Genomic DNA, 18210 nt, shown 5'->3' with positions numbered 1-18210 from the left:
TTACTGTCCTTTGACGAGAGGTTTATTTATGAAATACAGTATTAAATGTTCTCGTCACGATATGGCTGAAATATTGCCGATGTGACGTTAAATATTAACTCACTCACTCACGCACTCACTGTAAACACTGCGATCATTCTGACAGTGGTTGATGTAGGTCACGCGTTGATGATTGTTGGCGATGTAACTCCTGTAAATATGAATATGAGCGCCTCAACACGGCAACTAGCCCTTCTATATATACTCTTTGATTTCCCGAAAGTTTTGGCACTTATGACCATCGTCAACCCTGTAGAATGCCCTTGAAGAAGTCTCCCTGGAGTAAATACAAAGAAAACTAAGAGCCGATAAATTTCGGAAAACCAGAATCCTAAAAGTGCTGACCATGTATTAATCGAAATGTGACCAATCATAATTATTATTCAAAACACTAAATGCTGTGACCCAGTAATAATTATTACTTACTTAATAACAAAATATGCAGAAAATACACACTCGTAACACCATATTCAATTTTCAGTAAACACCACCGGTGCCATCTTTCAGATCATATTGCAATTACAGTTCGATGGATAATCACCAGATGTAAAACATCTAATGGTCTAGCTTCTAGGCAGAATTTACATGAAACCTCGTAACACATATTACGTCCTCTGGCACATTATGCACAGGTATTTTTCATTGTTCGTTTGTTTCAATATAATTCGATTAGATATTTACCAGAATATGAGTGCTAACCAATTGAATCCATTGTCTCATTATCATTTATACATTCACAGATGAGAAGAAGAACGTTCCTGAAAAATCGCCACAAAATAAGGTTGACCGCCAGGAAACAATAGCGGGCAGTCGGCTTCATGATGCCTGTAGGAAGGGGAACCTGACTCGCGTGAAACGCATCCTGTCCCAGAGTCTGGTCCACCTCGACATGAGAGAAGGAAATCATGGAAAAACTCCACTCATGGTGACAGCGCAGGAGGGACATTGCAGAATATTTGACTTCCTTATTACAAAAGGGGCTAATAAGTTACAGGTGGATAATAATGGTAAGAACATTCTTCACTGGGCCTGCAAGGGAGGACATGTGGGTATGGTGGATTGTTTGCTCCCACAATATGGTGTTAACATAAACGATAGGTACATGCCCCCACTTGCCCAGGCTGCTTATCAGGGATACAGCGACGTTGTTGAGTTCCTCGTATGTATGGGAGCTGATATGTCACAGACTGATAGTAGCGGCGACAGCGCCCTGCACTGGGCCTGCAAAGGAGGACATCTAGATATTGTGAAATATCTACTTTCACAGTGCAGTGTTGATATTAACTATAGGGGCAGAGGTGGCCAGACCCCTTTGATGGCCGCTACATTGTGGGAGCGCACAGACGTTGGTCAGCTCCTTGTGAGTATGGGAGCTAATTTGTCACAAGTTGATGATGTCGGTAACAACGCCCTGCACTGGGTCTCCAAATACGGCAATTTAGGTTTGATGGAGAGTGTTCTCTCACAAGGCAGTATTGACATTAACAGAAGGGGACGATACGGAAGAACACCATTAATGAATGCAGCGTATAAAGGTAAAACAATGGTGTTTGATCTACTTGTTAGTAAAGGTTGTCTAACTCATTTAGTGGATGATCAGGGCCATAACGTCCTCCACCTTGCCTCTTTACGTGGACGTGTGGAGATAGTAAAGCACATCCTCTCGCAGAGCATGATTGACGTTAACGTCAGAGACAAGAAGGGGGAAACAGCAGCCATGCTAGCAAGGCATGTGGGGCATTTTAAAGTGTATGACCTTCTTGTCTCGCGGGCCGTCCGATGAATTAAGTGCAGGTTGAGTGAGTGATGAGTGAGTGAGTGCTTAACGCCGCACTCAGCAATATTCCAGCTATATGGCGGCGTTTTGTTAATAATCGAGTCTGGACCAGACAATCCAGTGAACAACAACATGAGTATCGGTCTGTGCAATTGGGAACCGATGACGTGTCAACCACATATATCTTACAACAAGCATAGTCACATTTTGTGGCAAGCATGGGTTGTTGGAGGCCTATTCTACCCCGGGACTTTTACGAGTCTGCAGCTTGAGGGTTTATACAATGCAACGTGGTACATTACCGCTCACCACTAGCAGATTGTGAAAATCAACTGTATGTAACCGGCAGAGATCATGGATCCTTTTAGCTTTAGTCGTTAAAATATCCCATGCAGTATATGGACAGATAGATTAGACAGTATTTCTCAGAATAAAACGAGGTGATTACGGTTGTTTTCACCAATGTCGCATGGGGCTTTGGTGTTTGTCGTTTTTAAATAAGGAACAAATAACTGATCGAATCACACTTCGTACGGGTATCACGACATCGGCAGATCGGTCAACTGTGACGCTGTAGTGCACATCCTTCAACATGATGACGTTATTTTCCATTGTTCTCATACTTTAATAGTCGCAAAATAGTGCATTCAGTTACGTGGGGCGCCCAAATTTACCAAAGACATTGTCAGTTCGTCAGACTGTCATGCGTAATTCCGAGTTAGGAGGAGGGATGTTTGGGCACACTGATGTCATCATGGAAAAGAAGAATGGAATATGATATGAATGGACTTGATATGGCCTTCGTGCTTGGGGAAAACATGAAAAAACGGCAGTTTGAAAACAAGCGAGCAACCTTATATAACTGCTAAATAAGTCTGAAAAAAGAAATGACCAACCCAAGGAGACGCCTGTCTGATTACATGTCCAACTCATACAGGTCTAACTTTTTGACAATGTAATGGAGGTCTTTAATAATGTGATTATTAGCACATGTTCGAATAACATTAACAAGTCATTTAATTGATATCCTGAATAAAACGGATAATTTCAATTTCATACACTGTTTTCACTGTAAAAATCGCAAAAAATGAAATAAGCAGAGAAGTGCTAAACATTCATGATTGTGATTTGTTCTCCAAGTCTGGGAACTGTCTGTTAAGGTAAATGTGAAAAATACGTGTATGTGTGTCATTTTATGGGATATATGTGTATTCTAACTCAATCGCATGAATAGCCATAATCCGTTGTGGGGAGCTATTAGGCTGGATGCTGGAGGCAAAGCTATTGAGACACTCCTTGGTGAACAGAATCGTTTCCTTCTGAATGATGGTTCTATGACCCGGTGTGACTTGGCTTCTGCTTCATTTTCAGCCCTGGATTTGACCATTGTGAGTCCACAACTGGCTCTACATTGTACAGTGTAATTGGGAAGCGTAATTTCAGGATTCGTTTGGCAGTGATCACTATCCTGTATTTACCAGCCTCCAACTTAACCCGATAACTCAATTAAGAGAAACAGCCCAGCGGTGGACTTTCTCTATAGCTGACTGGTCTGCATATACTGATTTGTGCACCGACACGATCATCCCTGCTATAAATTCGATTGATATTGAACAGTTTCGTAACTGCTTTGTTTCTCACATTATTGCTGCAGCTGATAAAACCTTAGGCAGAAGTTCAGGTAAACGTCCTCTTAAACCGCCAGTTTGTTGGACAGATGCATGTCAATCACCTCACGATGACAGGAAGAAGGCCAAGAAAAGGGCTGAAAAGTCTCCCTTACCGTCCGATTTAATGGAATTTCGACGCGCTCCCGTTTTCCTCAACCGAACTGTCACTGAAGCCAAACGTTTGTCTTGGTCTAAGTACATAAATTCCATCAACAGGAATACACATCTTTCTCAGGTATGGAGAAAAGTGAAAGTTATTTCTGGTAGTTCCTGTTCTACCCGTGCAATTCCATCTATTGATAAAGATGCGCCAGCAACAACGATATTGACAAAAGTAATGCATTGGCTGAGTCCTTTCAGAAAGTATATATTACAGACAGCTTCAATCAGAGTATTCAGATATCTTACATTGTCCAGCACGTCATGTCGCTGACTACAACTCTTTACTTTGTTTCCAGGAATTAAGGAACGCCATTTCTCTTCGGGAAAATACCTCCCCAGGTGAAGATTCATTGTGTAATGATATGTTCAAACATTTGCCACTTATCAGCCTTGAAACAATGCTTTTAATTTTTATTGAAACTGAGTTTGAAAACAAACTTTCCATCTCCTGGAAAAAGGCAATTCTAGTTCCTATTCCTCAGCCTGGTAAAGAACCTGCTCAAGCTACATCTTACAGGCCTATTGCTCTTACCTCCAACATGTGTAAAATAATGGAGAGAATGGTAAATAACCGGCTAGTTTACTTCATGGAAAAGAACAATCTCTTTCTTTTCAGGTGTTCAGTCAGACTCTCGGAAAAACAAAGATCTTGTGCTGATCATTTAGTGCGACTTGAAATCGAAATTAAGAAGGCACTAGGAAGCACTGAATATCCTGGATAAAGGAGTTTTTGAGGGATAGAAGTATACAAGTTCGCATTGGAACTTCTTCGTCGTATATATTCAAGTTACACAATGGAACTCCCCAAGGTAGTGTAAATAGTCCAACATTATTTAATGTCATGATTAATGACCTGTTTAAGAATATCAATGTCCTGGTCGAAACGTCACATTTTGCTGATGATGGAGCAAGGTGAGGGTGGATAAGGTGAAGTTTTTGTGACTCTAGTTTGATAAGAGGCTTACCTGGAAACCTCATATATATTATTTGATTCTGAAGTGCACTAAAGTCCTGAACCTTCTGAGAAGTATTTCCAGTACCAAATGGAGTGCAGACAGGAAGTGTTTATTGCTGTTATATCGTGCCCTCATTAGATCACTTGATTTCGGCTGTCAAGCTTATGGATCTACATGTGTTACACAAAAGGCAAAACTAGATGTTGTTCACTTTTTGCCCTCCGAATCTGTCTTGGAACATGTAGAACTACCTTTGTTGAGGCTCTACGTGTTGAATCCGGTGAAATGCCTTTAGATCTCAGATGTGAAGTGTTAAAAGTTAGATACATGCTGCAGTTGAAATCTTTTGGGCTGAAACACCCGACGTCAGCTGTATTGGGAGATTGTGTTGAGTATTTTCTCGATCCATGGAAAGACGGTAAGGGGCCTTATGGGATGCGTTGTCAGAGAACTGGTTTTCATCATCAAGTCCGTGATGTTGCCATAGATGATGTCAGTGTTCCGCCTAAGAAGCCTCCTTGGCTGCTTGAACTTCCATCCGTTTATCTTGATGTCCTTGAACAAGCGTCTAGGTCTGAGTCAGCTCCTCGCATGAAAGCTCTTGCTGAGGAACATATCCGAAGTCTACAGCGGACTAATGTTATTCAGATTTACACTGATGGATCTAAGTGCTTGGTGTCTGGTCATGTTGGTGCAGGAATCTTCATAGCTACTGATCAAAGAGAGATTGCTCTCCGATTGGCTGATCACCTGTCAGCATTTTCTGCTGAATTTGTGGCCATCATTGAGGCTTTGCGTTGGATTCATTTTTTACGACCTGCATCAGCGGTCATTTTTAGTGATTCTGCCAGTGCTTTACAAGTAATACAGGCAGGCTCCTCAGCAAGGCAAGATTTGATCAATATTATACTTGATCTCTTTAAGGACTTTAGTAAAGATCTTTTAGACGTTGAATTTTCCTGGATACCGGCTCATGCTGGGATATTTGGAAATGAAAAAGCTGACAGATCTGCACCATCGTTAAGTTCTCTGTTCAGACAAAATGGTAACAGAGATGGTCCTCATCCTTAAAAGGACGTCATCTCTATGTCAAAATTATCCAGAGGCAACAGTAGAGAAGAGGTGATATTAACCAGACTTTGTCTTGGGAACTGTGGTCTTGGTGCCTATCTAAATGGTATTAATAAAGATATTTCTCCAAATTGCACTGTGTGTCATCAGCTAGATAATGTGGCCCATTTTTACTGCATTGCCAAATGATTGATTCACTTATATCGCTCAATATTGATATCTCCTTGACAGGGCTGTTGTATTCACGGAATATCGCCCGCACTGATGTTCAGTATGTCCTTCTTGCATATATTAAAGCGTGTGGAAGTTTTAATACTTTATAAATGTTTCGGACATTAGCAAAGCTTTGTGATGGGCAAGGTGTAAATGAGCCTACTTGCCTGAACGCCTATTAAATCTTATATTATCTATCTATCAATCGAATGGTTATCTTTGCCAAGACCGACAATATCACACAATAGTTTTGAATCGCTCTTTGAACAGCATCATATCGTAGTAGCACAGGAACAACTAACCACGCCCATTCCACCACCCATATATGTGAGTGAGTGAGTTTAGATTTACGTCGCAGTCAGCAATATTCCAGCTCTATGGTGGCGGTCGGTAAAATAATCGAGACTGGGCAGACAATCTCTCATGAAGGTGAGGTCAGGGTCGAAGTGTTGATGTCAGTGACTACTGGGCCTGAGACCATCAGACTCCTGCGACACTGCATGTTGTAACAGCATGTTGACAAATGATTTTCCAGGACTTCTGAGGTTCAAGTGACAGGACACCGGTCCACAAAGTGTGCTATTTAGACAGACATGTTTTATTCAGTAGCAGGCCACCGACCGAGAATACAACCCTGAATATGTCTAAAACAGTATGTACGATGTGTGCCTCTTGTTTACATGATATAATAAATAACATACATTTCATTTATGTATTTGTGAATTGTTTGATGTTTCCATGGAGTCAAGTCTGACTTTAACTCTGTTCAAAGTCGCGCAATGTCAAAAAAGACCTGATCTCTAAAAGTAATAAATCCTCTTCATGAAGCAGTGCACAAGAATAGGTTTCCAACTGAACTTTTTTACTACTTAAAGCTTAGGGACAATACGTTCGCATTTACGTGTCTATTAATTTTGATTGTGACTCGTGCTCATGTATTTCCGATGGGAACTGACAGGATTTGGCATGGTGATGTCTGTTGGCAGATGCGATGAGAGTGTTGACAGGATTTTTAAAAGGTGTGAGGTGTGTCGACAGGAGTATCAAAAGGTGTAATTGTGTTTGTTGTTAGGTTTTTATGTATTGACAGTTGTGATATGATGTGTGTGTGTATGTGTGTGTATGTATGTGTGTATGTGTGTGTGTTGTCAAATGTAGTGACAACACGACAGGTGGGATGCATGTATTCACAGTCAATGTAAACTTGCAATGCTGTTTAAACGTAGTATTCCTGTTGTATTAATTGTTGCTAACATTTCGTACAACCGCCAGGAGCTAAAGGGATGGTGTAAATCCAAATATGGTCCATGCATTTAGCAACGGTAAGTCCCTATGGTCCCTCGTCTTGTGATCAATATTTAGTTGTTGGCAATCTGCAGCCTGTTTATATATTGCACTGTCCAAATGGTGCTACTCTACTAGTTTTAACTTTACACGCTAGTTTTTAATGTAATTGTGATATTCTAGTTTTACTGTGCTTTGTCGACTGGTTTTGATAATATACATACATTCCATTTTAAGTGTTAAATGTTCTCGTCACGATATGGGTGAAATATTGCCAACGTGATGTTAAATATTAACTCACTCAGTCCTGATTGTGACTCTTGCTTGTATTGACTTGATAGCTCAGTAAATGTCTGTGAATTGACAGGTGTACTGTGTCCGTTGGCAGGTTTGATGTGTGTCGAGAGGAGGTTTAAAAGGTGTAATTGTGTTTGTTGGTTGGCGGAATGTGTATATTGACAGTTGTGTTGTGTATGTGTGTGTGTGAGTGTTGTCAGGTGTAATGTGTGTTGACAAGCGGAGCGTGTGTATTGACAGTTTGGATATGTGTGTGTTGTCATATGTAATGTGTGTTGATAGGTGGGATGTGTGTATTGACACCAGTGATGAGAGATGTGTTATGGGTATTGAAAGGAGGGATGGCAGGTGTGTTGTGAGTGTCGAAAGATGTGAGGTGTGTTGTTAGGTGTGGCCTAGATCGACTTTATCTCTACGTCGTGTAATGGCGTAAAGATCATATCTCTAAAGCTAATAAATCCCCTTTCCTGAAGCAAATGAAGCACGTTTGTAACTGATACCTTTTACTACTTAGGCCCTTCTAGAATTTATACGGTTTTCAGTGTCTGCCAATTTTGTGCGATCGATTCCTACTTAACCTTTTTGCCGCATATCAAATCACTAAAAACAAAATGTTTGAAGGCACTCGATTTACTGAAAGTGCTATCTGACTCAACGTGGGGAGGGAATCAAGCTACTCTCCTACACCTATACAGATCACTTGTCCGCTCGAAGCTTGATTATGGTCCTATCGTCTATGGTGGAGCCTGTAATAGTACTCTACAACTTCTTTATTCTGTCCACCACCAAGGACTTAGGCTTTGTCATGGGTCTTTTAGAACTTCGCCTGTCGACAGCCTATATGTTGAAGCCGATGAACCATCTCTTCTCAACGCCTTATAAACCTATCTTTACACTATATTACAAGACTATATTTTAGCAAGTCTAATCCTGCTTTTATCTATGTCTTTAATCCTCTGTACGATGATTTGTACAACAAAAAGTCTTCTCTTGTTCCGCCGCTTGGGCTAAGAATTAAACAATTCATCTCAGCTGCTGGCAATGAGCTGGAGAACATATATCCTTCCTGCTTGCTTTCTTCTCCTCCGTTGCAGTTAGTTAGGCCTAAGGTTGATCTAGCTCTTACACAGTTTAAGAACTCAGTAACAAATGACCTACAATATAAACAAGAATATCATCAATTAAAAAGTAAATATAATACATACAAACCCTTATTTACAGAAGGATCCAAGGATGGTGACGCAATGACTTGGCCACTGTCATGGGATCCAGGACAATTTCTTCTAGAATACCAGATAACAGCTCTATTATAACTGAAGAAGCAAACGCCATACTAACGGCTCTTACATATATTTAAAGGCACCCTTAATTCAGACGAAGTATAATCTCTTCCGACTCTTTTTCTTGCCTTCATGCTATTAAAATCGATCTATCTTGCAAACATCCACTTTTAATAGAAATCATTGAATTATATAATGATCTTGCTAGTGGCCAATGCGACATCGTCTTTTTGCCCATCCATGTTGACATTTCTGGGAACGCAATGGCCGATCTTGCTGCCAATGCAGCACTAAAACAATCTGTGACACCACTTCTTATTCCATACTCAGGTTATAAACCTACAATAAGAATTTGTATCCGTGATCTGATGCAGAATAAGTGAGACACCCAAGTGGGTATAAATATATTACATGCAATAGAACCCTATGTCGGTTATACTTACTTGGAATGTCAGTCCAGCTTTGAAGAGGTCATTACATGACAGTGTCGCCTTGGCCATACAAGATATACTCATGAATATTTATTGAAAGGTGAAGATCCTCCGTTTTGCATCTATTCCCTCGTGATGAAAGAATCACGGTCAAGCATGTCCTCCTGTCCTGCTCGACTGTGTTGAATATTCCATCACAAGGGATAAGTATTTTAACTCACGAACTTTGAATGATCTTTTTAACCATAATAGTCCTCATTTAATTATTTCTGTTTTAAAGGAATTAGATTTGCTAACAGATTCGTTAATAGGTAAATATTTTATTATCGGAACATTGAATGAGTAACTCCGATTGTTAGTGGCTGTATCCTCGAGGGTGGTTAATGTAAAGTGGTGGTAGCAAAGGTACCATGATCCTTAGTATGGTGATCTACCGTTAGTTGTTGGTGATCTATAGCCCGTGTTTTATATTGTATTTTACTCTTAAGTACACTGTTTTAGTTTCACATACTAGTTTTATGTTCATAGGTGTGATAATCTAATATTTGTACTGTCCTTACATGACAGGTTTTTAAGGCCTAAATTTATTAAATTTAAAAGTGACATAAATTAAATTGTTCTCGTCACGATATGGCTGCAATACTGCCGATGTGACGCTAAACTTTAACTCACTCACTCAATGAAGTTTGTGCGACTCTTCCTGATGTATATCTGATGCAGCAATCCAAAGCCCAGGGTATTCGCTTGGTACCTCAATAACAGAAAGGTTACACTTTCTCTCAATAAAATGCATTATAAATGACAGAAGATTGTCCCTTCTTTGGTTGGCAAGGGAGGATAGGATTTGCCATCGACTCTTATTTCAGTTTTAAGTTCAAGAAGAGGATATGATGTGTGACAGGTGTAATGTGTGTGTGTCTTGTGAGGCGTGAGACACAGACCCCTAGTGCGGGTTAGAAAATCGTTAAACTAAGTCCTTGATTACTATCCAAACTCCCTGACTATATAACATGTGAAGGTGCACCACAGAAACACGGCGACATGGTCGAAAACTGGACAATGACGCACACATGAATCAATATTTTTTTAAGGTCTCACAAGTACTAAGCGCCCTTGGCTATATTTCTAGCGTACGTGTATTTAGGATGCACATACATGTGCGTTTACTGGGGTTGCATATATTGGCTTATTCACAGGTGCCAAAGATCGAATTGCTCTGCCGGAAGTATACAAAACTAGGTCGTTAATACTGGGCTTTCCGCCCTCCAGCAATCTGGTAAGCTAACACTTTCGTTCACAACACACACGTCATTTTCTTCACCCACGTGTTGAAAGTCTCTACGCGATGCTTGTTTTGGATTCAGATCAGCCAAATGCGTATGATATTATTGAAAAAATGACACAACTTAGATGTGTTACGGCAGGCAGGCACGGGGAAAATTGTGCATATCAAGAACACAAAGGAGAGACAGAGAAGCAGGGCAGCATGTGTATCAGTGATCGCTAGCACTGGTTGTTCTGCAACATCTGGATATTCCAGGACAGGAAAGATGATCAATGACACAAACACACTCATTACAGACGAGACGAGTATGGTCATTGCCCGGACATTCGAACAGGTATGTTCTTGTTGATATCTTCCGTGAGATGCCACATAGAAATAACCCGTGCGTCATCGCTGTGCCGAGTTTATCTGAGCGAGGAGCTATGAAAACAGCACACATTAGACTAAATTGTATGTCAAATAGCAGTGGTGTTACCCACTATGATAAAAATCCACACTTTTAAAGTACAGTCATTTCCCGTTCTGTACATGTAAATACTCTATATTATTTGAATCTATAAGTGTAAGAAATTGCTCGTCCAAAATGCATAAAATGTTAATGTTAGAGAATTTTCAACGGCAGCCATTTTTTGTGAATGGCGCATCGGGCCAATCGTGGTCTCGTTAAATCTTTAATTTGCAGTAATAAACAAAAACGAAAACATTTTACGGTAGACAGTTTGATTCACAAATACCATGTTGAAAATGAAATATCTAGCGAAAAGGAAGCCAGCAAAATCGTCGATTACAAATTCGTTAACATTTGTGAGACGCCATTTTTCACGAAAATTGGTTACACTGCAGTGTTTTCCCATGAGTGTCTTGCCGGAAAACACGTAGGAACGAAAAAACTTTCAATAAGACACATGTTTTACAACGACAGGAAATATTAAAATCATCCACATATATTTACTTTAGTTCTTGTTGATATCTTCCGTGAGCTACCTTCAGTTGTTGGCGATCTGTAACCTATTTCTATATTGTGTTGTCCCCTACAATTCATTTTATTAGATTTAATTAGAGTTTTAAATGTATATCTCAAATATTCAAGTTGTTATATTGCCCTTCCTTGACAGGATTGTATAATCTATCTTTACATCGTGTTAATCTATATATTATTTTAGTCTCGATATGACTGGTCCACAAAGTATGTAGTTTATGAATTGTTTAATGTTTCTATGCATCAATATTGACTTTAACTCAGTCATGTAATATCGTAAAATCCATATCTCTAAAACTGATAAATCTTCTTTCATGAAGCAGTGCACAAGAACAGGTTTGCAACTGATGCCTTTTGCTACTTAGGGCCTTCTAGAATTATGATTGTGACTCATCCCCATGTATATCTGATATTGCAATTTAAAGTCCGGGTGATTGGTTTGATAGCTCTATAACAGAAAGAAACAGTGACAGTCAAATGAATTAATTTGGGTGAGAGAGGAAGATGGTATTTGTCATCTTCTATTCATGAAGATACCGTATGGCAGGAGAGAGAGAGAGAGGTAGAGAGAGAGAGAGATGTCGACGAATTACAGTAAAATTACCAGACTATCTCCCATATGTGTTTGAAAGTAGAAAACTCTTTTGAGACAGCACAACGTACAAACTAGGTATTGATCGTCAACAGGCAGATCACCTTGCAAGGAGCCATGGGGACTTACCGTACATTCGCTTTCTGCATGGTTCATAGCTGGATTAGCATGATCCTATTTTCAAGGCACCAACGTCAACTGTTGCAACCGGCAAAGTATGTACTTGCAGGCCATGGATAAGTCGAGATGATACTTGAAAATTCTTTGCCGTTTAATTGCCTTTACAAATATTACACTATGATGAATATGAGTGAGTAAAAATTGAAAGCCACACCGGCAATATTTCAGTCATATTGTGACTAAAACAAGTTCTAAATTCACCATAAATACATGCAAATTATAAAACCTGTCAACGAAGGACAATAAAGCAAGCTGGAATATCACAGAAATTTAGAAGTAATACTAGCATTTATCTCGAAAGTGTATTTCAAATGAGGACAAGACAGTATAAAAATGGACTATAGATCGCCTGACTGACGGTAGGACACCCTAGTAGGGCACGGGGACCTACAATACATTTGCTTCGTGCATGGTCCCTAGTTGGATTCACACCATCCCTTCAGCTGTTAGCAACTAAGATATATCTTGCCAAACATGAAAAATACAAAGATGCTACGATTAAAGGCAGTGGAAAGTTTAATTTACTTTGATTGACTTTATATTTACGTACCCGCTCACTAGGACAATAATTTTACAGTACCTTAAGCCCCCGATCGGATTTACTATTTCAAACTTCCAAACATAAATTATTTATTTGTTTACAAATCAGTTAACAAATGTATTTCTTTAAAAAAGCACTATTTTGCACAGAATTAACACGATTATAAAGATCATTTAAAATATGTGTCCCTTATAAGCAAGATCGGCCATTGTATTTAAAAAAAATGTCGAAGTGGCTGGGTAACCAAGAAAAGACGATGTCGTGTTGGTCAGTGGCAAAGATCATTGTACAATTCAATAATTTCTTTTAAAAGTGGATATTAACATAAACTTTCAGTCGCCTGAAGGGAAGAAAGAGAGTCTGAATAGACTATATACTGTTTATTGTAAGGGTGTCTTTAGGGCATTTAGGGTTATAAAAATTCGTGGAAAGAAGGTTAAATGAAAATCAAACATTAAACCCTAGAATTTTGCCTCATTTACAGTTCTAATGGGAATGCCATTTAAAGATATTTCAAGGTCCTTCTGCTGCTTATATTTTCTACAAAGGTTTTGACAGTTATTTTTTGACTAAGAAAATTTAAGGCAGTTTTCAAGCCAATATTTATTTGTTTTATTTAAACACAACCGTAATTGCCTTTCAATAAGACACATGTTTTACCAAGACAGGAAATATTAAAATCATCCACAAATATTTACTTTACTAATAAATAAAGTGAGAGACAGGATATTGTCTTGTGGGACACCCTGATTCTGAGTATAATGGTCAGACAGGGTAGAACTCACGCGGACTTGAAATTGCCTGTCGGTTAAAAATTCGGATATAAATTGAGGCAGATGGCCTCATCAAAAATCTAACCTCCTCTAAAAGTGTCCACTGACATATTTCTGGCAATTGTTTCAGCAGCTGGTAGTGTACATATTATGATCCGTCGCAGTGTCATAAGCTTGCTCAAGAGCAGTATGGAGCTCATGTAATGAAAAAACTTCATTGTAATCTTCACCATTATTTGATTTGAAATTTCAGTTTTGCCTTTTCTCTTGTTTCTGACATTTCTGAGACTCAGGAACATAATTTGCCGATGATGAATTTTTGACAAGAGTTTCTCCAATCTTATTTGCAGATTTAAACTCATCAGTAATTAAATCAGCATCATCTTTGACATTGTGAACATCAGATTTGGAACCTTTGCTCTTAATTCTTTGAACCATGGTCCCTACCTTGGACACTGGCGTGCGTGAATTAAACTTGGAGACATACTTTATCCATGATCGTCGTTTGTTTTGTTTGAAGGTACGATGCTTCTTTGCACTGTGATTTATTTACATTATGCAGACTTGGATGATAGCGGAAATAATGTTCTTCCTTTTCCCTTGATTTTCTGGCCTGACTACACTTTGCATTGAACCATGTGGAGTCATATTCTCATGAACTATTTCATTTAAAAACGTCAGCAAAAGTTTGAACGTGATCGATTTTATCACCGAAATATTCAGGGCACAATTTTGATGTAGAAATACAGTTTGACATAAAGTAGTATTTAGACTTGGAAACGTTCCATTTTATAAACGATCGAGAATCAGATTTCTGAGAGGATAGATCACGTCATTATGAAGAGACCAATATAATGCACCCGAGGCGAGCCAGTTCCTCGTGGTGGGTACTGGATCACACTAAGGGGTCCTTTCAAGTTAAGTCCCTTTGCTGTGTCAAAAGGCGTTGCAGGCTTTTACCTGGGGAGGTAAAAGATATTAAAGAGTTGAGATCTGGTTCCCTGCTAATCGAATGCAAAAGTGTTTAGCAAATTATTCCTGTCGGGGTGTTCCCTCACGGAATATTATAGACATGCACATGCATCGTCCTCGATAGTGGACGTTGCCTCTCAGACATGAGTGAACTTGACATAGTTATTGAACTGCAGTCGCAAGGTGTCACTCATGTTAAAGGCTTTACAGTCGAATAATGTCTTCAAGACAAACACCTACTTGTTCACATTTTGTCTCTCGATGTCTCCAAAATCTCTGAAACAAGCATCTAAATCAAACTGAAATGTGAACACTATATAAAGATCGAGCAATGAAATCAGTAAGAAAAATCAACGTAACAGGCATCCGAAGGGGTCTAAGGATCAGGTCTAACAATATAATAAGTTTGGATCACTTGAGGCCATGGATGTGTCCGACCTAACCTCAATAGCCTGTCACCCACAAGGAAGGCGAGGGGTAGATCTGCAGCATCTGCAATAATTCAATGGAATTGTTGAGGAATCCTGAATAAATTTAAATGGTGTACACTTATTAAACCAGGATTTTAACCGTCAGCGTTCTAAATCCAAGAAACCTATCTGAAACACGCAGATAATTTTGAGCTCAGTCACTTCAATGCATACCACTGTTTTTCTCCAACGGGTGGATTCATCAATCCTGGCGAGGAATAATATTATTCATAGCTCATTGTCACTTAAAACAAGTGTACAGGTTGTTGCAGTTCGACTTACATTAAAGACTCCTTTACTTTATGCCCTTTCTGCATTCTGCCTTCATCGGCTGTTTAACTAACTGCTTTTTAGCAAGCTTTTTATGATCAACTACCTAAAACCTGTATAACCATGTGTCATTTAAATGGCCACAACACATCCTGCTTCATGGCATGATGCTATAATTGTTGTAATTCCTAAACCTGGACGTGACCATACCGATCCTTCCAATTATTGGCCGGTTTCACTAACTAGCTGCGTTTGCAATACCATGGAACGCATGATAATTAATCGGCTGGTTTGGTACCTGGAAACCAAGAACCTGATAACAGGTATACAATGCGATTTCCGTAGAAACAGAAGTACCTTCGATCACTTAGTGCGTTTTGAATCATTTGTAATAAACAACACACTGTGTTTAGATCTTTTTAGATCTTGAAAAGGCATATGGCACAACGAGGAAATATGACATTTTAGGAGATTTATATGATTTCGGATTGCAGAGCCGTTTGCCTAAATTTATAGCCAACCTTTCAAGGGGCAATTCCAAGTCCGCGTTGGTTCTGCCCTGTCTGATTATTACAAACAGGATCAGGGTGTCCCTCAAGGCAGTATTTTGTCTGTCATTCTATTTTGTATAAAAAGTAATAGTCTGTCAAACGTTTTAAGTGATTCCATTGATGGATCACTATTTGCGAATGATTTTAACATTGGTTGTCGTGTTAAAACTATGCAAACTATAGAACTGCAGTTGTGTTTAAGTAAAATAAATAGTGTCTTGAAAATGGTTTCAATTTATTTTTAAATAAAAGAAAATAACTGTATACACTTTTGCAGAAAGAATAAGCCGCATAAAACTCTATACCTATGTTGTCGTTCATATTAATGTAGTGAAGAGGCCAAATTCTTGGGTTTAATGTTCGACTCCCTTCTTCCACTTATCACATCCTTGCAAGCTAAATGCCCGAAGGCACTCAGTGTATTGACTATTGTATCCCGTGTGACCTTGAGAGTGCTAGTGTCAAGGTCATGCATACCTTGCTTGACTGTTGAATTCTCCATCGGAAGGGATAAATATGTTACTGTCAAAACAGTTGAGGGTATTTTTAACTGTTAGTTCTCATATAATTATTGGGTTTTACGAAAGGAAAGTGATTTCATTGATGAATTCTGATTGATATGTGCTGTAGATAGATGCATTTTAATGTTTGGTTGTTTAGATTAGTAACTAGAATTGTTAGTGGCTGTACCCTCAAAGGGGGTTGAAGTAATGTAAGGTTATTTTCTTCCTGAAAGGGTAAAGTTAAGTCTACCGGGTATTAGTAGTATTCTTGTCAATTTAGTTTTGGCTACCATTTCTTACAATCGCCAGCAGCTGAGGGGATGCAGTAAATCCCACTAGGGTCCCTTCAGGTGGTAGAGGTACTGTACGTCCCCACGGTCCCTAGTATGGTGATCCACCCTCTGTTGTTGGCGGTCTGTACATTGTTACGAGAGTGTATTTTCGGTATTGTTAATTGTATTGTTAATTAGGTAATAATTATTACTGGATCACAACTTTGAGTGTTTTAAATGATAATTATTTAAGTGAAAACAATCCAAGCAGTCAAGCAGGAGATCCTTCAAGTTATTGAAGAAATATGACTGGGATTTGATTTAATTTTACATAAAATTTATCAAGTCCACTTTGTAAACTCATGTACTAGATACATATGCACTCTCTAGGCATATGATACAGGGGACCAGTGGTCAGTTATCTGAGCTTCTGATGGCAAGTGATTAAGTTGCTTGTTAAAACAGATCCCTGGTGCCAAGGTCCTTTCTTACTATGACCTCAGTAATATTCTGGAAACAAGTAAATAATTGAGTTTGGGCCACCATTTGCATCGATGTAAGTACTTGTGATACGATGACGTAGATAGCCCATGGGTAGAAGCCTTTTACCAGTCCCGTCGGTTGCCTCGACAACAGGTGAGACCCGGGGTTGTAACTCTTGTGGCATCAGCCATATTATCACTTGTACCATTTGAAGCAGTACAGCCTATCTGCTGTTTTATTTATACTTTTAATATTTATTCCAAAATGAAGTAAGAACAGTTGTTGTTTTTTGTTTTGTTGTTTTTAAAAAAGAGTAAAACTGCTATGGAAACCAACACACATTATATTGTCAGTTCTCGACATGGATGAAAGATTTATGTATGTGAAGTTTTGTGTCATTTCGCAGCGAACCAATCAGGTGCAGTTGCAGTGTAACGTGAAATAATATGTTAGAGACGTAAACTTACTGTTTTTCTCTGGATGTCGAGCACGCTGTGTCTGTAAACTCTGTTAACGTGACTTTAAATGAGTTGCTTGAGGCGGTGGTGCTCATTACTGGATATCAATGTACCCAGTCTTCTGCGGTCGTACGTTTGCCGTATATTCTGCTAAAGTGATCAAACTCATATTCTCTGGTGTCAACAAACCTGTGTTGTTTGTCTCCAGACATTTGTGTCCCACGCCTTGTGGTAATCACATCACATGGTTGCAACCACGCATTGGTAGAACGTCTTGTGTATGTTGTCTATGGTAACCTTCAGACATCGGTGTCCATTGTCTGGTGTCCATCTATCTGATGGTGGCTACCACACATTGTTAAAATACTCTTGTGTTCAAAATAATCTGGCAGTTTGACTTCACAGTAGCTGTTCTCCATCCTACAGAACAGGTGAAACTCTGTTGGCACTCCAAGATGACATGGGGGTATGCCATGGACTGTGCGAAACTGCTCCTACAAATAATGGTTATTCTGATGGTTGCATTTTCAGCATCTTGCAGCGAGCAATGCAACGCTAGAACTACTGAGAGGGAGGGTTCCATCATTATCAGGAACGTTGGCATTAAGTTGTGCCATCTTAAATGTGAAGAAAGTGGTCCATGTTTGAGTATTGAATACAATCATGAGACTTTGACATGTCGCTTACTAAGAACTGAAGCA

General features: G+C 39.2%; 1 protein-coding gene across 1 annotated transcript; it reads left to right on the top strand.

The window, feature by feature from the left end:
• Positions 1-296: 296 nt before the first annotated feature.
• Positions 297-1822, top strand: LOC137255277 (ankyrin repeat domain-containing protein 50-like). Its single transcript, XM_067792729.1, has 2 exons — positions 297-321; positions 780-1822. The coding sequence occupies exons 1-2, from the start codon at positions 297-299 to the stop codon at positions 1820-1822; spliced, it is 1068 nt and encodes a 355-aa protein (XP_067648830.1).
• The last annotated feature ends 16388 nt before the right edge of the window (positions 1823-18210 follow it).

Source organism: Haliotis asinina, chromosome 11 (assembly GCF_037392515.1).
Source record: "Haliotis asinina isolate JCU_RB_2024 chromosome 11, JCU_Hal_asi_v2, whole genome shotgun sequence".
NCBI lineage: Eukaryota > Metazoa > Mollusca > Gastropoda > Lepetellida > Haliotidae > Haliotis > Haliotis asinina.
The sequence above is the reverse complement of the archived record's forward strand: the minus strand, read 5'-3'. Positions and strand labels throughout refer to the sequence as shown.